General features: G+C 48.7%; 1 protein-coding gene across 1 annotated transcript in view; it reads left to right on the top strand.

The window, feature by feature from the left end:
* The window catches only part of LOC137327531 (uncharacterized), a 252,799-nt gene that overhangs the window by 168,102 nt on the left and 61,620 nt on the right, over nucleotides 1-23,077 (top strand). The window contains exon 2 of the mRNA XM_067993432.1: nucleotides 8,795-9,583. Coding sequence (XP_067849533.1) covers nucleotides 8,795-9,583 — 789 coding nt within the window. The remainder of the gene's footprint in view (nucleotides 1-8,794; nucleotides 9,584-23,077) is intronic.

Here is a 23,077-nt window from a genome sequence, read left to right on the forward strand (position 1 = left end):
AGATCGTGGAGGGAGGGAGATCGTGGAGGGAGGGAGATCGTGGAGGGAGATCGTGGAGGGAGGGAGATCGTGGAGGGAGATCGTGGAGGGAGATCGTGGAGGGAGGGAGATCGTGGAGGGAGATCGTGGAGGGAGGGAGATCGTGGAGGGAGATCGTGGAGGGAGATCGTGGAGGGAGGGAGATCATGGAGGGAGGGAGATCATGGAGGGAGGGATATATTGGAAGGAGGGAGATCGTGGAGGGAGGGAGATGTTGGAGGGAGGGAGGGAGATCATGGAGGGAGGGAGATCGTGGAGGGAGGGAGATCGTGGAGGGAGATCGTGGAGGGAGGGAGATCGTGGAGGGAGATCGTGGAGGGAGGGAGATCATGGAGGGAGATCGTGGATGGAGGGAGATCATGGAGGGAGGGAGATCATGGAGGGAGGGAGATCATGGAGGGAGGGATATATTGGAAGGAGGGAGATCGTGGAGGGAGGGAGGCCATGGAGGGAGGGAGATTGTGAAGGGAGGGAGACCGTGGAGGGAGGGAGATCGTGAAGGGAGATCGTGGAGGGAGGGAGATCGTGGAGGGAGGGAGATCGTGAAGGAAGGGAGATCGTGGAGGGAGGGAGATCATGGACGGAGGGAGATCGTGGAGGGAGGGAGATGTTGGAGGGAGGGAGGGAGATCATGGAGGGAGGGAGATCGTGGAGGGAGGGAGATCGTGGAGGGAGGGAGATCGTGGAGGGAGGGAGATCGTGGAGGGAGGGAGATGTTGGAGGGAGAGAGGGAGATCATGGAGGGAGGGAGATCGTGGAGGGAGGGAGATCGTGGAGGGAGGGAGATCGTGGAGGGAGGGAGATCATGGAGGGAGATCGTGGAGGGAGGGAGATCGTGGAGGGAGGGAGATCGTGAAGGAAGGGAGATATTGGAGGGAGGGAGATCGTGGAGGGAGGGAGATGGTAGAGGGAGGGAGATCGTGAAGGAAGGGAGATCGTGGAGGGAGGAAGATCGTGGAGGGAGGGAGATCGTGGAGGGAGGGAGATGTAGGAGGGAGGGAGGGAGATCATGGAGGGAGTGAGATCGTGGAGGGAGGGAGATCGTGGAGGGAGTGAGATCGTGGAGGGAGGGAGATCATGGAGGGAGATCGTGGAGGGAGGGAGATCGTGGAGGGAGGGAGATCGTGAAGGAAGGGAGATATTGGAGGGAGGGAGATCGTGGAGGGAGGGAGATCGTGGAGGGAGGGAGATCGTGGAGGGAGGGAGATCGTGGAGGGAGGGAGATCGTGGAGGGAGATCGTGGAGGGAGGGAGATTGTGGAGGGAGGGAGATCGTGGAGGGAGATCGTGGAGGGAGGGAGATCGTGGAGGGAGGAAGATCGTGAAGGAAGGGAGATCGTGGAGGGAGGGAGATCGTGGAGGGAGGGAGATCATGGAGGGAGGGAGATGTTGGAGGGAGGGAGATGTTGGAGGGAGGGAGATGTTGGAGGGAGGGAGGGAGATCATCGAGGGAGGGAGATCGTGGAGGGAGGGAGATCGTGGAGGGAGATCGTGGAGGGAGGGAGATCGTGGAGGGAGGGAGATCGTGGAGGGAGATCGTGGAGGGAGTGAGATCGTGGAGGGAGGGAGATCGTGGAGGGAGGGAGATCGTGGATGGAGGGAGGGAGATCGTGGATGGAGGGAGGGTGATCGTGGAGGGAGGGCGATTGTGGATGGAGGGAGATCGTGGAGGGAGCGAGATCGTGGATGGAGGGAGATCATGGCGGGAGTGAGGTTGTGGAGGGAGGGAGATCGTGGGTAAGGGAGATCGTGGAGGGAGGAAGATTGTGGAGGGAGGGGTGGAGAGATCGTGGGTGGGTGGGAGATCAGTAAGGCCTTGGGGAAATCTTGCTCTCTTGTTTTCCCTAAGCTGCAAATCCATCACCCTCCACATGCTTCCTCCTACTTGCATACTGGCTGTTCTGAAATCTAAGCTTGGACGTTCCATGGGGTTTCCCCTGATCATGGGACGAGGAAACCCCATTCTGAGCTGTGACATGCTGCTAAACAAACTTTGAAATGGCCTGACACACATATCTGAAAACTGTGACTCACCAATCTGGCTTCCAACAATACCACTTGCATGCTGACTGCATACAGTCTCCTCTATAGTGGAAACTTGGGGGAATCTTGAATTGTAATATTTATGCTTTTGAAACAACCAGCACTTCACCAATATATTTCTGCTTAAATGAGAATGAGGAATACAATAGATGGCAGGTGGGAAGAACTCTGGGTGCTGCCCAACCTGGGGCTCTGAACCCGAGTGGAAGGAATGATCTTACTGGGCTCAGACTATGCAGCAAATAGGATGTGATTTACTCTGCTCCAGACCACGGCTCATCATTAATACGGTGTCTCCTTCCTCGTACTCACTCACCTGATTGAGAGGCTGACCAGCTGTCATGGGGGAGGGCCCACGGCCAGAAAGGAGAGATTGTGGAGGGAGAGATTGTGGAGGGAGGGAGGGAGGGAGGGAGAGATCATGAGGGAGGGAGAGATTGTGGAGGGAGGGATGGAGAGATCATGAGGGAGGGAGAGATTGTGGAGGGAGGGAGGGAGAGATTGTGGAGGGAGGGAGGGAGAGATCATGAGGGAGGGAGAGATTGTGAAGGGTGGGAGAGATCGTAGAGGGAGGGAGGGAGGGAGGGAGAGATTGTGGAGGGAGGGAGGGTGAGATCATGAGGGAGTTAGAGATAGTGGAGGGAGGGAAGGCGAGATCGTGGAGGGGAAAATAAGAAACATAAGAAATAGGAGCAGGAGTAGGCCATACGACCCCTCGAACCTGCACCGCCATTCATTAAGATTGTGACTGATCTTTTACCTCAACTCCACATTCCTGCCTGATTCCCCATTTTTTTAAAATTCGTTCACGGGATGTGGGCGTCGCTGGCGATGCCGGCATTTATTGCCCATCCCTAATTGCCCTTGAGAAGGTGGTGGTGAGCTGCCTTCTTGAACCGCTGCAGTCCGTGTGGTGAAGGTTCTCCCACAGTGCTGTTAGGAAGGGAGTTCCAGGATTTTGACCCAGCGACAATGAAGGAACGGTGATATATTTCCAAGTCGGGATGGTGTGTGACTTGGAGGGGAACGTGCAGGTGGTGTTGTTCCCATGTACCTGCTGCTCTTGTCCTTCTAGGTGGTGGAGGTCGTGGATTTGGGAGGTGCTGTTGAAGAAGCCTTGGCGAGTTGCTGCAGTGCATCCTGTGGATGGTACACACTGCAGCCACAGTGCGCCGGTGGTGAAGGGAGTGAATGTTTAGGGTGGTGGATGGGGTGCCAATCAAGCGGGCTGCTTTGTCCTGGATGGTGTCGAGCTTCTTGAGTGTTGTTAGAGCTGCACTCATCCAGGCAAGTGGAGAGTATTCCATCACACTCCTGACTTGTGCCTTGTAGATGGTGGAAAGGCTTTGGGGAGTCAGGAGATGAGTCACTCGCCGCAGAATACCCAGCCTCCGACCTGCTCTTGTAGCCACAGTATTTATATGGCTGGTCCAGTTAAGTTTCTGGTCAATGGTGACCCCCAGGATGTTGATGGTGGGGGATTCGGCGATGGTAATGCAGTTGAATATCAAGTGGAGGTGGTTAGGCGCTCTCTTTTTAGAGGTGGTCATTGCCTGGCACTTGTCTGGTGCGAGTGTTACTTGCCACTTATCAGCCCAAGCCTGGATGTTGTCCAGGTCTTGCTGCAAGCGGGCTCGGACTGCTTCATTATCTGAGGGGTTGCGAATGGAACTGAACACTGTGCAATCATCAGTGAACATCCCCATTTCTGACCTTATGATGGAGGGAAGGTCATTGATGAAGCAGCTGAAGATGGTTGGGCCTAGGACACTGCCCTGAGGAACTCCTGCAGCAATGTCCTGGGGCTGAGATGATTGGCCTCCAACAACCACTACCATCTTCCTTTGTGCTCGGTATGACTCCAGCCACTGGAGAGTTTTCCCCCTGATTCCCATTGACTTCAATTTTACTAGGGCTCCTTGGTGCCACACTCGGTCAAATGCTGCCTTGATGTCAAGTGCAGTTACTCTCACCTCACCTCTGGAATTCAGCTCTTTTGTCCATGTTTACCCCTTGATTCCCTGAGAACCCAAAAATCTATCGATCTCAGTCTTGAATATACTCAATGACTAACATCCACAGCCCTCTGGGGTAGAGAATTCCAAAGATTCATGACCCTTTGAGTGAAGAAATTCCTCCTCTTTTCAGTCCTAAATGTCCAACCCCTTATCCTGAAACTATGCCCCCTAGTTCTAGACCCTCCAGCCAGGGGAAATATCTTCTCATCATCTACCCTGTCAAGCCCTCTTAGAATCTTATATGTTTCAATGAGATCACCTCTCATTCTTCTAAACTCCAGAGAGTATCGGCCCATTCTACTCAATCTCTCCTCACAGGACAACCCTCTCATCCCAGGAATATTAGCATGTAAAATCAAGGAAAACGCAAAGATGTTTTATAAATACATAAAGAGCAAGAGGATAACTAAGGAAATGTAGGGCCTATTAGAGACCAAAAAGGTAACCTGTGTGTGGAGGTGGAAGATGTGGGTCTGGTTCTTAATGAATACTTTGCATCTGTCTTCACAAAAGAGATGGACGATGCAGAGATTGTAGTTAAGGAGGAGTGTGAAATATTAGATGGGATAAACATAGTGAGACAGGAAGTATTGAGATCAGCATCTTTGAAACTAAATAAATCACCAGGGCCGGATGAAATGTATCCCAGGCTGTTAAAAGAAGCAAGAGAGAAAATAGCGGAGGCTCTGAGCATCATTTTCCAATCCTCCCTGGTTACAGACATAGTGCCAGAGGATTGGAGGACTGCTAACATTGTACCGATGTTTAAAAAGGGAGTGAGGGATAGACCGAGTAATTACAGGCCAGTCAGTCTAACCTCGGTGGTGGGCAAATTATTGGAATCAATTCTGAGGACAGGATAAAACCGTCACTTAGAAAGGCACGGATTAATCAAGGGCAGTCAGCGTGGATTTGTTAAGGGGAGGTCGTGTCTGACTTGATTGAATTTTTGGAGGAGAAAACAAGGAGTTTCGATGAGGGGAGCGTAATTGATGTAGTCTACATGGATTTTAGCAAGGCTTTTGACAAGGTCCCACGTGGCAGACTGGTCAAAAAAGTACAAGCCCATAGGATCCAAGGGAAGTGGCAAATTGGATCCAAAATTGGCTCAGTGGCAGGAAGCAAAGGGTAATGGTCGATGGGTGTTTTTGTGACTGGAAGGCTGTTTCTAGTGGGGTTCCACAGGGCTTAGTACTAGATCCTTTGCTTTTTGTGATATATAGTAATGATTTAGACTTAAATACAGGGGACATGATTAAGAAGTTTGCAGATGATACAAAAATTGTCCGTGTGGTTGATAGTGAGGAGGAAATCTGTAGACTGCAGGAAGATATCAATGGACTGGTCAGGTGGGCAGAAAAGCGGCAAATGGAATTCAATCCAGAGAAGTGTGAGGTAATGCATTTGGGGAGAGCAAACAAGGCAAGGGAATACACAATAAATGGGAGGATACTGAGAGGTGTAGAGGAAGTGAGGGACCTTGGAGTGCATGTTCACAGATCCTTGAAGGTAGCAGGACTAGTACATAAGTTGGTTAAGAAGGCATATGGGATACTTTCCTTTATCAGCCGAGGCATAGAATATGAGAGCAGGGAGGTTATGCTGGAACTGTACAAAACACTAGTTAGGCCGCAGCTTGAGTACTGTGCACAGTTCTGGTCGTCACATTACAGGAAAGATGTGATTGCACTCGAGAGGGTACAGAGGAGATTTACGAGGATGTTGCCAGGACTGGAGAATTTTAGCTACGAGGAAAGATTGGATAGGCTGGGACAGAGGAGGCTGAGGGGTGATTTAATTGAGGTGTACAAAATTATGAGGGGCCCAGATAGAGTGGTTAGGGAGGACCTATTTCCCTTAGCAGAGAGGCCAATAACCAGGGAGTGTAGATTTAAAGTAATTGGTAGAAGGATTAGAGGGGAGCTGAAGAAAATGTTTTTCACCCAGAGGGTGGTGGGTGTCTGGAACTCACTGCCTGAAAGGGTGGTAGAGGCAGAAACCCTCAACTCATTTCAAAAGTACTTGAATGAGCACCTGAAGTGTCGTAACCTACAGGGATAGGGACCAAGTGCTGGAAAGTGGGATTAGGCTGGGTGGATTATTTTTGGCCAGGTGAGAGTGACTGCCCTTGACATCAAGGCAGCATTTGACCGAATGTGGCACCAAGGAGCACTAGTAAAATTGAAGTCAATGGGAATCAGGGGGAAAACTCTCCAGTGGCTGGAGTCATACCTAGCACAAAGGATGATGGTAGTGGTTGTTGGAGGCCAATCATCTCAGCCCCAGGACGTTGCTACAGGAGTTCCTCAGGGCAGTGTCCTAGGCCCAACCATCTTCAGCTGCTTCATCAATGACCTTTCCTTCATCATAAGGTCAGAAATGGGGATGTTTGGGGATGATTGCACAGAGTTCAGTTCCATTCGCAACCCCTCAGATAATGAAGCAGTCCGTGCCCACATGCAACAAGACCTGGACAACATCCAGGCTTGGGCTGATAAGTGGCAAGTAACATTCGTGCCAGACAAGTGCCAGGCAATAACCATCTCCAACAATGGAGAATCTAACCACCTCCCCTTGACATTCAACGGCATTACCATCACCGAATCCCCCACCATCAACATCCTGGGGGGTCACCATTGATCAGAAACTTAACTGGACCAGCCACATAATACTGTGGCTACAAGAGCAGGTCAGAGGCTTGGTATTCTGTGGCGAGTGACTCACCTCCGAATCGCCAAAGCCTTTCCACCATCTACAAGGCACAAGTCAGGAGTGTGATGGAATACTCTCCACTTGCTTGGATGAGTGCAGCTCCAACAACACTCAAGAAGCTCGACACCATCCAGGACAAAGCAGCCCGCTTGATTGGCACCCCATCCACCACCCTAAAATTAACTCTCTTCACCACCGGCGCACTGTGGCTGCAGTGTGTACCATCCACAGGATGCACTGCAGCAACTCACCAAGGCTTCTTCAACAACACCTCCCAAATCCGCGACCTCTACCACCTGGAAGGACGAGGGCAGCAGGTACATGGGAACAACACCACCTGCGCGTTCCCCTCCAATTCACACACCATCCCGACTTGGAAATATATCACCGTTCCTTCATCGTCGCTGGGTCAAAATCCTGGAACTCCCTTCCTAACAGCACTGTGGGAGAACCTTCACCACACGGACTGCAGCGGTTCAAGAAGGCGGCTCACCACCACCTTCTCAAGGGCAATTAGGGATGGGCAATAAATGCCGGCCTCGCCAGCGACGCCCACATCCCATGAACAAATAAAGAAAAAAAATTAATCTTGATTGTCAATAGCTGAGGCCCAAGCACTGGTCCTTGCGGCACCCCACTCGTTACAGCCGGCCAACCTGAGAATCCCTACTCTCTGTTTTCTGTCCATTAACCAATCCTCAATCATATTAATATATTACCCCCAATCCCATGAGCCCTAATCTTGTGTAACAATCTCTTTTGTGGCAACTTATCGAAAGCCTTTTGAAAATGCAAATATACAACATCCACTCGTTCCCCTTTATCAACCCTCAAAAAACTCCAATAAATTTGTCAAACACGATTTCCCTTTCATAAAACCATGTTGACTCTGCCTAATCATATTATGATTTTCTAAGTGCCCTGTTACCACTTCCTTAATAATGGATTCCAGCATTTTCCCGATTTTCTCGCTCTCTCCCTCTGGAGGGAGATTGTGGAGTGAGAGATCATGTGTCTGGGGAGAGATTGTGGATCATGGGGAGATCGTGGAGGGAGGGAGGCAGAGATCGTGGAGGGAGGGAGGGAGATCCTGGAGACAGGGATGGAGAGATCATGGGTTGGTGGGAGATCATGGGGGGAGTGAGATCGTGGAGGGAGGGAGAGATCGTGGGGGGAGGGAGGGAAAGATCGTGGAGGGAGGGAGGGAGATCCTGGAGACAGGGATGGAGAGATCATTGGTTGGTGGGAGATCATGGGGGGGGAGTGAGATCGTGGAGGGAGGGAGAGATCGTGGAGGGAGAGAGGGAGATCCTGGAGACAGGGATGGAGAGATCATGGGTCGGGGGGAGATCATGGGGGGAGTGAGATTGTGGAGGGAGGGAGATTGCGGAGGCAGGGATATTGTGGAGGGAGGGGTGGAGAGATCGTGGGTAAGGGGAGATTGTGGAGGGAGGGGTGGAGAGATCGTGGGTGGGTGGGAGATCGGTAAGGCCTTGGGGAGATCTTGCTCTCTTGTTTTCCCTAAGCTGCAAATCCATCACCCTCCACATGCTTCCTCCTACTTGCATACTGGCTGTTCTGAAATCTAAGCTTGGACGTTCCATGGGACTTTCCCTGATCATGGGACGAGGAAACCCCATTCTGAGCTGTGACATGCTGCTAAACAAACTTTGAAATGAGATGACACACATATCTGAAAACTGTGGCTCACTAATCTGGCTTCCGTGATGTGGAGATGCAGGTGATGGACTGGGGTGGACAAATGTAAGGAGTCTTACAACACCAGGTTATAGTCCAACAGCTTTATTTTAAATCACAAGCTTTTGGAGGCTTCCTCCTTCGTCAGGTGAATTAAAATCACAAGCTTTATTTAAAATCACAAGCCTCCGAAAGCTTGTGATTTTACCACTTACATGCTGACTGCATACAGTCTCCTATATATAGTGGAAAATTGGAGGAATCTTGAATTGTAATATTCCATAGGATGTCCCCAAGGAACCAGCAGCACCAGTCCCAGCCCAGCCCAGCCCAGCCTGGCCCAATCCAGCCGAGCCCAGCCCACCCCAGCCCAGCCCACACCAGCCCAGCCCAGCCCAATCTAGCCCACCCCAGCCCAGCCCGGCCCAGCCCAGCCCAGCCCAATCCAGCCCGGCCCAGCCCAGCCCAATCCAGCCCACCCCAGCCCAGCCCAATCCAGCCCACCCCAGCCCAGCCCAATCCAGCCCACCCCAGCCCAGCCCAGCCCAATCCAGCCCGGCCCAGCCCAACCCAATCCAGCCCACCCCAGCCCAGCCCGGCCCAATCCAGCCCAGCCCAGCCCACACCAGCCCAGCCCAGCCCAATCCAGCCCACCCCAGCCCAGCCCAGCCCAGCCCAATCCAGCCCAGCCCAGCCCAGCCCACCCTAATCCAGCCCAGCCCAGCCTGGCCTGGCCCAGCCCAGCCCAGCCCAATCCAGCCCAGCCCAGCCCGGCCAAGCCCAGCCCAGCCCAGCCCAATCCAGCCCAGGCCAACTCAGCCCAGTCCCAGTCAAAGCCCAGCCAAGCCCAACCCTGCCCAGCCCAGGTCAGTCCAGCCCAGCCCTGCCCAGGTCAGCACTTTGCAGCAAATGTTGTTACTCACTCCACCTGTTGCAAACATCATGATAGATACATCTGCTTCAAGGGATTTAGCTGGTGAGGATCAGGAGGCGGCACTTGCTAAAACATATAGCACGAGAGAGCAGGGGCAAGTAGAGATAACAGAAGAGAAGCAGGAACTTGTTTCCTGGAGGGTATGTCCATCCTGAGCTGCCAAGCTTTGGAATTGGTACCTTTCAGGAGCTGCGAATACTGTTTTCTGAACACTACAGAGGCGTTTGATGGTGTCAGCGACAACCTGCAAGATATGTTGGCCAATGTTCACTAGCTTCATGTGTGAGGAGATATAAGATGACTTGTCTGAGCTGCCGTCTGCCCTGACTTGCATGGCACTTCCAGGCACATCTAGAGCTAAGGCCCCTTTAGAGGAGGGTCATAATTACACCCAGGAGCTCTCGGGAATGTTCTGAATAACACCATGGTTACCTTGGGCTCCAATGTCCACAAATCTGTCGAAGCGCCTTCTCCATGCTGGGCATCTACTGAACCGAACCTTAATGCAAGACTTTTCACTCCTCAGTTCTTGCCCGGAGTCTGTTACTACACATTCTGAAGGAGCGCCCTAGAGCAGGAACCTTGCAGGAGTAGATCCAGATGAGTCTATCAGGGTAACATAACATCCGTCCCATCCAGCCACCCTAGTCAAATGATCCAAACTCACCCAGTTCTTGATATGAGACAGGCAACTTGAGAGAATGGCAAGAATATTTGGTTCAAGGAGACAGTGAGGTAGTGTTGGGTACTATCAGCATACATACACGCTCCCGGATAATGTTGCCAAGGGGTAGTACGCAGATAGTGAAGAGGACAGGACCAAGGATGGAAGCCTAGGGTAGACCGTAGATAGCCATGTGAATAAAGGAGAAAATAGTATTGGCAATAATGGTGGCTGTGTTGAGTCAGATGAATGGATCCAGGAAAGAGCAGTGACCCAGTGATGGACTGCAGAAGAGAGATTTTGGAGGAGAATGGATTGGTCAAGTTGTTCAAAGATGTAGTTTGTGACTTTGATCAGAGAGGTCTTGGTACTGCAGGCAGAGCAGAAGCCAAATTGGAGGGACTCTAATAAGGCATGATGAGACTATAGAGAGGTGGAATAGGTTTGAGATAGGGTAGGAGTTGAACAGAGTGGAGGGGTTTAGGGTGGGTTTCTTGAGGAAGGGAGTGACAGCAGCTGTTTTGAAGAACATTGGGATAGATGAGAGAGATAGCAAAGTTGAGGCTAAGGAGATGAGATTGGGTGGTCAAGGAAAAGGTGGTGGAGTCCATGGATAAGATGGGGAGTTGGGGGAGAAACTGCAAAGAACAGGGAGGGTTAGGTGGAGGCAAGATTGGAGAGGTAGGAGTTTAGGGAAGTGGGGATGTTAGCGGCTGTCAGAGTCGACAACATCAGCAATGCAGATGGCCTCACTTTTGACACAAAAAAATCTATGAGCTCCTTGCATGTTGTGTGTGAAGTGAGAATGAAGGATGAGGTGGAACGAGGGCTGAGGAGGTGGTTAATGTTGGAGATGTTTGGACTTGCTTCTATTCTGCAGGTTGATGATCAAGTAGTGAGCAGTTTCAGCCTGGATCATACAGCTTGAGTTGATCGAGCCAGCAATGTGGGTGCTTTAAAAAGGGAAAAAAGTATAGACCGAGTAATTACAGGCCAGTCAGCCTAACCTCGGTGGTGGGCAAATTATTGGAAACAATTCTGAGGGACAGTATTAATCGTCATTTAGAAAGGCACGAGTTAATCAAGGAAAGTTAGCTTGAATTTGTTAAGGGAATTTGTCTGACTAACTTGATTGAATTTTTTGAGGAAGTAACAAGGAGGGTCGATGAGGGTAATGCGTTTGATGTAGTCTACATGGATTTTAACAAGGCTTTTGACAAGGTCCCACATGGCAGTCTGGTCAGAAAAGTAAAAGCCCATGGGATCCAAGGGAAAGTGGCAAGTTGGATCCAAAATTGGTTCAGTGGCAGGAAGCAAAGAGGAATGGTTGACAGGTTGTGACTGGAAGGCTGTTTCCAGTGGGGTTCCGCAGGGCTCAGTACTAGATCCCTTGCCTTTTGTGGTGTAAGTTAATGATTTAGACCTAAATGTAAGGATTAAGGAGTTTGCAGATGATACAAAAATTGGCTGTGTGGTTGATAGTGAGGAGAACAGAGGAGGAGGTGAACTGCAGGAAGATATCAATGAACTGGAGCTATGAGGAAAGATTGGATAGGCTGGGTTTTTTTCAATGGAACAGAGGAGGCTGAGGGGAGATTTAATTGAGGAGTATAACATTATGAGGGGCCTAGATAGAGTGGATAGGAAGGACCTATTTCCCTTAGCAGAGAGGTCAATAACCAGCGGGCATGGATTTAAAGTAATTGGTAGAAGGATTAGAGTGGAGTTGAGGAGAAATGTTTTCACCCAGAGGGTGGTGGGGGTCTGGAACTCACTGCCTGAAAGGGTGGTAGAGGCAGAAACCCTCAACTCATTTAAAAAGTACCTGGATGTGCAACTGAAGTGCCGTAACCTGCAGGGCTATGGACCAAGAGCTGGAAAGTGGGATTAAGCTGCATAGCTCTTTTTTGGCTGGCATGGTCATGATGGGCCGGATGGCCTCCTTCTGTGCCGTAAATTTCTGTAATTCTATGATTCTATGATGACAGACCGGCCAAGTGAACAAGTCAATTTGAGCTTATGGGCAGCAGATTTGAAGCTGTTGGTGTTAAACCATGGGGATGACGGGGCTGGGAGACTGTATGAAATCTAAGCAGGTGAGGGCAGTGAAGTTGGAGGGAAGACAATTATGGAGAAAGAGACTCCAATGTTATTGCAGGGTGCAGGGGAGGTGAGAGCTAGAGGCGGCACCAGAGATTGACGTGATTTTTACCGGGGCAGAAATGATGGTGCAACGTGTGGGGATGGGCAAAGATATGTAGAGAAGAATGCCGATCCAGATGTTATCAGAGAGCTTGGCCAGGGTATGGATGATATTGAAGGGTGGCCAAGACTGTGGGTGGGAGAGTTTAATCTGAAGAGTGAGATTCAAAGAAATTAGCAGGACCAGGAAGTCTAGAGAGGTAACAGGGCAACGTGCTAACTCACCGGCCTCTCCAGATCCCACCAGCTGCCTTTGGAAAAAGAGAAAGAAATTAAAAGTCCTCCAGGCTATTGCCGGGAACTTCTCCACATCAGGCTCGAGAAAGGTCACGGACTGTGAGCTTCAGACTCCGAGCTCACGATCTCCCTCCATTGACCCCCTCCAAACCCACGATCTCACCCCCGACAAAAAAACAATCTCTCCCCCGCTCCAAACCCACAATCTCTCCCCCCCTCCAAACCCACAATCACTCACCCCCTCCAAACCCACGATCACTCCCCCCTCCAAAACCCACGATCTCTCCCCCCCTCCAAACCCACAATCTCTCCCCCCCTCCAAACCCACAATCTCTCCCCCCTCCAAACCCACAATCTCTCCCCCCTCCAAACCCACAATCTCTCCCCCCTCCAAACCCACAATCTCTCCCCCCTCCAAACCCACAATCTCTCCCCCCTCCAAACCCACAATCTCTCCCCCCTCCAAACCCACAATCTCTCCCCCCCTCCAAAACCACAATCTCTCCCCCCCTCCAAAACCACAATCTCTCCCCCCCTCCAAACCCACATTCTCTCCCCCCTCCAAACCCACAATCACTCCCCCCCTCCAAACCCACAATCTCTCCCCCCTCCAAACCCACAATCTCTCCCCCCTCCAAAACCACAATCTCTCCCCCCCTCCAAACCCACAATCTCTCCACCCTCCAAACCCACAATCTCTCCCCCCTCCAAAACCCACGATCTTCCCCCCCTCCAAAACCACAATCACTCCCCCCTCCAAACACACAATCACTCCCCCCTCCAAACCCACAATCTCTCCACCCTCCAAACCCACAATCTCTCCCCCCTCCAAACCCACAATCTCTCCCCCCTCCAAAACCACAATCTCTCCCCCCCTCCAAACCCACAATCTCTCCACCCTCCAAACCCACAATCTCTCCCCCCTCCAAAACCCACGATCTCCCCCCCTCCAAAACCACAATCACTCCCCCCTCCAAACACACAATCACTCCCCCCTCCAAACCCACAATCACTCCCCCCTCCAAACACACGATCTCTCCCCCCTCCAAACCCACAATCTCTCCCCCCCTCCAAACCCACGGCCTCCCCTGCTCCCCCCTCCAAACCCACGACCTCCCCTGCTCCCCCCCCAAACCCACGACCTCTCCTGGTCCCCCCCCAAACCCACGACCTCCCCTGCTCCCCCCTCCAAGCCCACGACCTCCCCTGCTCCCCCCTCCAAACCCACGATCTCCCCTGCTCCCCCCACAAACCCACGACCTCCCCTGCCCCCCACTCCAAGCCCACAACCTCCCCTGCCCCCCCTCCAAGCCCACAACCTCCCCTGTTCCCCCTCCAAACCCACGACCTCCCCTGATCCCCCCTCCAAGCCCACGACCTCCCCTGTTCCCCCTCCAAGCCCACGACCTCCCCTGTTCCCCCTCCAAACCCACGACCTCCCCTGATCCCCCCTCCAAGCCCACGACCTCCCGTGCTCCCCCCTCCAAGCCCACAATCTCTTGTGGTCCCCACTCCCTCCCGATTGCCGGTCAGCCACCCCCCACGCCCATCATGATATTTCCTGGTTGCCAGTGACCATCCCCAAGGATCCCTTCTACCACTGGCTTTCCCACCCGGCAGCCGATCAGCCTTCAATCTGTCCGCCCGCCAGGCCGGAAACGGAGTAAAACATGATAATGAGGTCCTGCTGTTAAATTCGGCAGAACCTCAGCCTCCCCGGCATCTCCTGGCTCCCCCCAGCAAACAAGCTCCCTCGCTCTCTCCCCGTCCCCCAGTAAATATCAGGCCATAGAGACCCTCTGTTTTTAGGTCTGAACTGAATGAAAATAATTGATGCCCAGTATCCTGAGTGTAAAGACTGTACCCTAGATGTACCCACCATAGGAAAGAGAGAGAATGGAAATCTACCAACAGCTCGATGGTGAGGGATGGGCTGCGGAACTCATTCTCACCTGTTTCACACTGTCGCACAGGGTCAGGATCTACACACTGAGTCTCTGATCAAATGATCAAACTAAGGGTTCATCACCCATGACAGCGAATCAATCATTATAGTTTTATACGTAGTGAATTGTTGAGTATAAATAATGTAACTGGAGTTGTTGTGCTAAATTTTGGAGAATGTGAATACAGTCGATATCTAAGAAAGCCGAGTTAAATGTACAAAGGCTTTGAAAAAAAAGTAAAATGGAGTTTGGGGAATTACACAATTACAGGACGATGTCCTGTTTTATGTCTGTGAGATTTGAGATCTAAATCAATTGTTTTCATTTCAATTCGGCAAAGTTTCTGAGTTGCATTGCTGAATGAAAGATATCACTGGTCAGGCCTCAGCTGGAGTATTGTGTTCAATTCTGGGCACCACACTTTAGGAAGGATGTCAAGGCCTTAGAGAGGGTGCAGAAGAGATTTACTAGAATGGTACCAGGGATGAGGGACTTCAGTTATGTGGATAGACTGGAGAAACTGGGGTTGTTCTCCTTAGAGCAGAGAAGGTTAAGGGAAGATTTGATGGAGGTGTTCAAAATTATGAGGGGTTTTGATAGAGTGGCAGGAGGGTCGGTAACCAGGGGAAACAGATTTAAGGTAATTGGCAAAAGAACCAAAGGCGACATGAGGAAACATTTTTTTACGCAGCGAGTTGTTATGATGTGGAATGCTCTGCCTGAAAGGGTGGTGGAAGCAGGTTCAATAGTAACTTCAAATGAATCTGTTTTTTGTAGCAACAGTTTGCAGCACCATGGGAAAGAGAGAGAATGGAAATCTACCAACAGCTTGATTTTCCAGCAAGAACAGTATAAGTTAATAATCTTCAGGAGATAGACCAGAGACAGACCAGGAGGGCATCAACAAAGAATTAATCTCTTAGTCTCCCGAGGCAAAAGAATTTGACCATTCTGAGATTCGAGTTGTGCGACTGACTGGGTTTTAAACATCTCTATCTGTAAAACTGAGAAATCTGTGGATCACCCTAAAGAATAAAGAGAGAGTTAAAACACTGTACACTTTCAGTGTCAGAGCCGGTGTTGTGCACTGATGTTCACTTTGACCAAATGAATAGCTTGCAATTCAACACAACGGATAAACAGAACAACCTTGGAGATGCAAATTTGTAGCTTTATGTTTTTTTATGTTTTGGCATCAGAATGTATCAAAAATGTGGTTAGATTTAGCTTAGAAAATTTGATAATATCTATTATAATCAAATTTATGTTCCCAAAAGTGAAATGAAATCATTGGTAAGTCCTGACTGACCTATGATCAATTGAACTTGTACAATGTTTGAAAACACTTTGGTTTGTTGTAATCTATCCCCACTCTAGGGAAGTCAAGAATCAACCAGATTTCTACTCCTGATTACTATCTAGTGAACCCCACTGGAAAATGTGCGTTTTGAGATATTAGAGAGGAACATTCTTCTGTTTGCTATAATACTGAAATCATAAACGTGATCTTTATAATCACATATGCAATTTCACAGCAAAAGGTGAAGAGAGAAAATCTTTGTCCTCTCTTCACTGGGGATAGGATTGGGCATGAATTCCATTGGGCAATGTCTCCCATTGGACATGGATATGATGTCTCCCATTGGACAATGTCTCCCATTGGACATGGATGTGATGTCGCCCATTGGGCAATGTCTCCCATTGGACATGGATGTGATGTCGCCCATTGGACAATGTCTCCCATTGGACATGGATGTGATGTCGCCCATTGGGCAATGTCTCCCATTGGACATGGATGTGATGTCGCCCATTGGGCAATGTCTCCCATTGGACATGGATATGATGTCTCCCATTGGACAATGTCTCCCATTGGACATGGATGTGATGTCGCCCATTGGGCAATGTCTCCCATTGGACATGGATGTCTTCCATTGGGCAATGTCTCCCATTGGACATGGATGCAATGTCTCCCATTGGGCGTGGATGTGATGTCGCCCATTGGGCAATGTCTCCCATTGGACATGGATATGATGTCGCCCATTGGACAATGTCTCCCATTGGACATGGATGTCTTCCATTGGGCAATGTCTCCCATTGGACATGGATGCAATGTCTCCCATTGGGCGTGGATGTGATGTCGCCCATTGGGCAATGTCTCCCATTGGGCGTGGATGCAATGTCTCCCATTGGACAATGTCTCCCATTGGACATGGATGTGATGTCGCCCATTGGGCAATGTCTCCCATTGGACATGGATGTCTTCCATTGGGCAATGTCTCCCATTGGGCATGGATGTGATGTCGCCCATTGGACAATGTCTCCCATTGGACATGGATGTGATGTCGCCCATTGGGCAATGTCTCCCATTGGACATGGATGTCTTCCATTGGGCAATGTCTCCCATTGGGCATGGATGTGATGTCGCCCATTGGGCAATGTCTCCCATTGGACATGGATGTCTTCCATTGGGCAATGTCTCCCATTGGACATGGATGCAATGTCTCCCATTGGGCGTGGATGTGATGTCTTCCATTGGGCAATGTCTCCCATTGGACATGGATGCAATGTCTCCCATTGGACATGGATGTGATGTCTTCCATTGGGCAATGTCTCCCATTGGGCGTGGATGTGATGTCTCCCATTGGGCAATGTCTCCCATTGGACATGGATGTCTCCCATTGGGCAATGTCTCCCATTGGACATGGATGTCTCCCATTGGGCAATGTCTCCCATTGGACATGGATGCAATGTCTCCGATTGTCCCACCAGCTGCTGGCACACTCATGTTCACTCACGAAGAAAAAGCAGAAAGGAGAAGTAATGGTTAGTGGCCAGTGCTCACAGGACAATAACCCAGCTTATGAATTGATACCTTCAGGAGAGGAAGGGAGAACATTGCAATTTCTTTTTAAACTAAATTTTGTGACATAATGTTGACCTCCATTACTAAGTTCTTTGATGTAAGTTCCCCACTGCCTAGAAAACTTTCACACACTAAAATAAAATAAACCGCTTTGTAAAAAAGTTTAACAATAAACTTCCTTTTCTACTGAAAACTCATAGAACAGAATGTCTTCATGTGGAAAGAATGAAATACTGTTTACTATCTGTCAAGAAAGAGGATATGATTCCAAACATGCCTTTGTACTTCCTGTTCTTACTATGGCCTCAATATAATACATTTCACATAGGCTTACAAAGGGCAGGTTTGGTTTTTAGTTGCTGTTACAATGTAGGGTATTTCTGATCTATGCCAATTTAGCAGAAATCTCAGTTCATCAAATTAAGTGCATTTACTTTTATACATAATTATCAAACCTATTAACTTTGAGGTTACTTGCATGAGCCGTTTACTATTGACATTACTTCACTGCCAATGTATCTGTTTTTGTAATATTTTAATATTTGTCCTCTTTTATAATACGAGCAAAAGAAATGAAAAATTCTGTGTACTTCATTGGCTGAATGCTATGAAACAGTGAATATTGGAGAAATGTTTGGAATCCGAGCGCATTGTTTCATTACATTGCACGTTAGCTGTGGATGAGATTGAAATCAGCACTGTGATTTCGTACTCCACAGTCTGCTGTCATACTCACTCAGAATGAACTGCTCGAGTCTTTCATTTAATGGTGTCTGGCTGAAGTTCCATTGAGCTCTGCTGTGACTCGGAGTCACTGGTAAGTATTAGTCAGACATGGTGTCAGTGGAAATCACCATGGGCTTTGGATTTTGTGGGGAATTTGTAGGAAAGCATTAAACATAAATGTATAGCACTCTTACAAACAGTAACCCATAAGATTTATATCTGTAACTATTGACATTTGTGTTAAAGGGGCAGTACCTTCATCAAACAGCACTTGACAAGACTTTTCTTCTTTGGAAAGGGAGAAGAGGCGTCATTTCATCAACACGTCATCACACACAAGTGATGATTTACTTCAAGATCATTTCTGTCATCCTTTCTAATTAGTGCAAAATATCATTTGACATTCACTGCATCAATTTCTTTCACTTTTTTAAAAATGTGATTGTTTCCTCAGAAAAACACCATAGTTCTATGACCAATATGGAGTCTCTTTGTCCGTGGGTTTATGGATCGTCTTATCGTTCTGCCTTTCTCAGCTTAAAACAACGCTCTTTCAAGAAAATACTTTGATGAAGTAACGGAGATTGTTGATAAGGATAGTACGGTTGATATTGTGTATATGGACTTTCAAAAGATGTTTGATAAAGTGTCACATAATAGACTCGTTAGGAAAATTAAAGCCCATGGGATTAAAGGGACAGTGACAGTGTGGAAATGAAATTATGGTGAACGGTTGTTTTTCAGACTGGAGGGAAGTATGCAGTGGTGTTCCCCAGGGGTCAGTATTAGGACACAAAGCTTAGAAATATAGTAAACAGTGAAAAGGATAGTAACAGACTTCAGGAAGACATAGACAGACTGGTGAAATGGGCAGACACGTGGCAGATGAAATTTAATGCAGAGAAGTGTGAAGTGATGCATTTTGGTAGGAAGAATGAGGAGAGGCAATATAAACTAAATGGTACAATTTTAGAGGGGGTGCAGGAACAGAGAGACCTGGGGGTATATATACACAAATCTTTGAAGGTGGCAGGACAAGTTGAGAAGGTTGTTAAAAAAGGATATGGGATCCTGGGCTTTATTATTAGAGGCATAGAGTACAAAAGTGAGGAAGCTATGCTAAACCTTTATAAAACACTATTCAGGCCTCAACTGGAGGATTGTGTCCATTTCTGGGCACCAAACTTTAGGAAGGATGTCAAGGCGTTGGAGAGAGTGTAGAGGAGATTTACTAGAATGGTACCAGGAACGAGGGACTTCAGTTATGTGGAGAGACTGGAGAAGCTGGGATTGTTCTCTTTAGAACAGAGAAAGTTAAGGGGAGATTTGATAGAGGTGTTCAAAATTATGAATGATTTTGATAGAGTAAATAAGGAGAAACCATTTCCAGTGGTAGGAGGGTCGGTAACCAGAGGACACAGATTTAAGGTAAATGGCAAAAGATCCAGAGGGGGAGATTAGGAGAAAATCTTTTGCACAGCGAGTTGTTCTGATCTGGAATGCACTGCCTGAAAGGGCGGTGGAAGCAGATTCAATAATAACTTTCAAAAGGGAAGTGGATAAATACTTGAAGAGAAATATTTTGTAGGGCTGTGGGGAAAGAGCAGGGGAGTGGGACTAATTGGATAGAACTTTCAAAGAGCCAGCACAGGTACGATGGGCTGAATGGCCTCCTTCTGCTGTGCAATTCTATGATTCAATGAAACCTACCAATCTCAAAATGGCTTTGACAACTTCATGCTCTACATGAAGTATATGAGAAAGAAAACAATCAAGCTAATACTGCTAATTACTAACAGACAACTGCGTGTCAGAAAAGAATCACCAAACTTAAATGCTAGAATTAATTAACATGCAGTTAGTACAGTGTTAATGTGGCCACAACAGACAAAGAGGCACATGACTCCACACGTATGAACACTGAAATAATTCCAAGAGAGATTGTAATTGTCTTCTTGTCCAAGAAGTAGACAAGCCAATTACACCTTAGAATTAAGTACCAATAGAGGGTTGCCTCTATACTAAACACCAAAAGCAGCTGGCTATAAGAATTAAGCAGTCCCGCAACCAATCGATCAGAGAGAAGGTCTGTCGACCAAGTAATCCCGATGAGAATGGTGGTGGACAACCAGGCAACTAACATTCCCATCCTCAACCATTGGGGAGCCCAGCACATGACGACAAAAGAAAAGGCTGAACTGTTTCCAAGCATCCTCAACCAAAAGTGCTGAATGAACAATCCTATTGGCCTCCTGAAGTCGCAACTATCATAGATGGCAGTGTCTAGCCAATTCAGTGACCCCACGGGCTGTAATCTGAGCTGGGCCTTTAATTAACCCAGGTCTAACATAATTTAGTGGGTGATATTCTGAAGAATTCAATCACCAAACACCTCCTCCCTTCCCACCGTCCAGGGCCCCAAACACTCCTTCCAGGTGAAACAGCGATTTACTTATTCTTAGGAATATAGGAACAGGAGGAGGCCATTTAGCCCCTCGAGCCTGTTCCGCCATTGAATGAGATCATGGCTGATCTGTGACCTAACTCCATATACCCGCCTTAGCCCCATATCCCTTGATACCTTTGGTTTACAAAAATCTATCAATCTCAGATTTAAAATTAACAATTGAGCTAGCATCAACTGCCATTTGCGGAAGAGAATTTCTACCCTTTGTGTGTAGAAATGTTTCCTAACTTCACTCCTGAAAGTCCTGGCTCTAATTTTTAGACTAGTCCTAGACTCCCCAACCAGCGGAAATAGTTTCTCTCTATCCACCCTATCAGTTCCCCTTAATATCTTTAAAACTTCGATCAAATCACCCCTTAATCTTCTAAATTCCAGGAAATACAACCTCAATTTGTGTAATTTCTCCTTGTAATTTAACCCTTGGAGTCCAGGTATTGTTCTAGTAAACCTACGCTGCACTCCCTCCAAGGCCAATATATCTTTCCTAAGATGTGGTGCCCAGAACTGCTCACAGTACTCCAGGTTTGGTCTGACCAGGGCTTTGTATAGCTGTAGCATAACTTCTACCCCCTTGTATTCTAGTCCTCCAGATAGAAAGGCCAGCATTCCAATAGCCTTTTTGATTATTTTCTGTACTTGTCCATGACGTTTTAATGATCTATGTACACGGATCCCTAAGTCTCTTTGGATCTCCACTGTTTCGAGCTTTTCACCATTTAGAAAGTACTCTGATCTATCCTTTTTAGATCCAAAGTGGATGACCTCACACTTGCTTACATTGAAATCCATTTGCCACAGTTTTGCCGTTCACTTAAATAATATCTCTCTGTAATTTTGTGCTTCCATCTACACTGCTGACAATGCTGCCTATCTTTGTCATCGGCAAACTTGGATATGTGGCTCTCTATCCCATTATCTAAGTCATTAATAAATACAGTGAATAATTGAGGCCCCAACACAGATCCCTGTGGGACACCACGAGTCACATCCTGCCAATTTGAGTACCTGCCTATTATCCAACTCTTTGTCTCCTGTTGCTCAACCAATTTCCTAACCAGGTCAATAATTTGCCCTCAATTCCATGAGCTTCAACTTTAGCTAACAGTCTCTTATGAGGGACTTTATCGAATGCCTTCTGGAAGTCCATATAAATATCATCCATAGACATTCCCCTGTTAACTACTTCAGTCATCTCTTCAAAAAATTCAATCAGGTTTGTCAGACATGACCTACCCTTTCACAAATCCAGGCTCGCTCTCTCTGATCAGCTGAAAATGTTCAAGGTGTTCAGTCATTCTATCCTTAATTATGGACTCTAGTAATTTCCCGACAACAGATGTTAGGTTAACTGGTCTATAATTCCCTGGTTTCCCTCTCTCACCTTTCTTAAATAGCGGAGTGACGTGCAATTTTCCAATCTAAAGGAATGGTTTCTGAATCGAGAGAACTTTGAAAGATTATAGTTAGGGTTTCTTCAATGTTCTCACCTACTTCCTTTAAAACCCTAGGATGGAAACCATCTGGTCCTGGGGATTTGTTACTCTTTAGTGCCATTATTTTCTTCATTACTGTTAATTTGCTTATGTTAATTGTGGTGAGTTCCCGTCCCTGATTCACAATTAGTTGATAGTTGGTCTCAGCAGGAGTACCAATAGTGGTGCTTTAAGTGGCCGCTCAGTGCCCATGGGTGGAAAGTCAGCCAGAATTCTTGCTGCAAAATACCTGTGTGTGGGTGTTGAGTGAGGGGGGGATTGGCCTTGGCTGGGATGCCCCCCATATGGTTACATGGCCTGCTGATACCTGTGTGTGGGTGTTGAGCGAGGGGGGGATTGGCCTTGGCTGGGATGCCCCCCATATGGTTACATGGCCTGCTGATACCTGTGTGTGGGTGTTGAGTGAGGGGGGGATTGGCCTTGGCTGGGATGCCCCCCGTATGGTTACATGGCCTGCTGATACCTGTGTGTGGGTGTTGAGCGAGGGGGGGATTGGCCTTGGCTGGGATGCCCCCCATATGGTTACATGGCCTGCTGATACCTGTGTGTGGGTGTTGAGCGAGGGGGGGATTGGCCTTGGCTGGGATGCCCCCCGTATGGTTACATGGCCTGCTGATACCTGTGTGTGGGTGTTGAGTGAGGGGGGGATTGGCCTTGGTTGGGATGCCCCCCATATGGTTACATGGCCTGCTGATACTGTGTGTGGGTGTTGAGTGAGGGGGGGATTGGCCTTGGCTGGGATGCCCCCCGTATGGTTACATGGCCTGCTGATACCTGTGTGTGGGTGTTGAGTGAGGGGGGGATTGGCCTTGGTTGGGATGCCCCCCATATGGTTACATGGCCTGCTGATACTGTGTGTGGGTGTTGAGTGAGGGGGGGATTGGCCTTGGCTGGGATGCCCCCCGTATGGTTACATGGCCTGCTGATACCTGTGTGTGGGTGTTGAGCGAGGGGGGGATTGGCCTTGGCTGGGATGCCCCCCATATGGTTACATGGCCTGCTGATACCTGTGTGTGGAAGCTTACACACGGAGAAG

Source organism: Heptranchias perlo, chromosome 11 (assembly GCF_035084215.1).
Source record: "Heptranchias perlo isolate sHepPer1 chromosome 11, sHepPer1.hap1, whole genome shotgun sequence".
Taxonomy (NCBI): Eukaryota; Metazoa; Chordata; class Chondrichthyes; order Hexanchiformes; family Hexanchidae; genus Heptranchias; species Heptranchias perlo.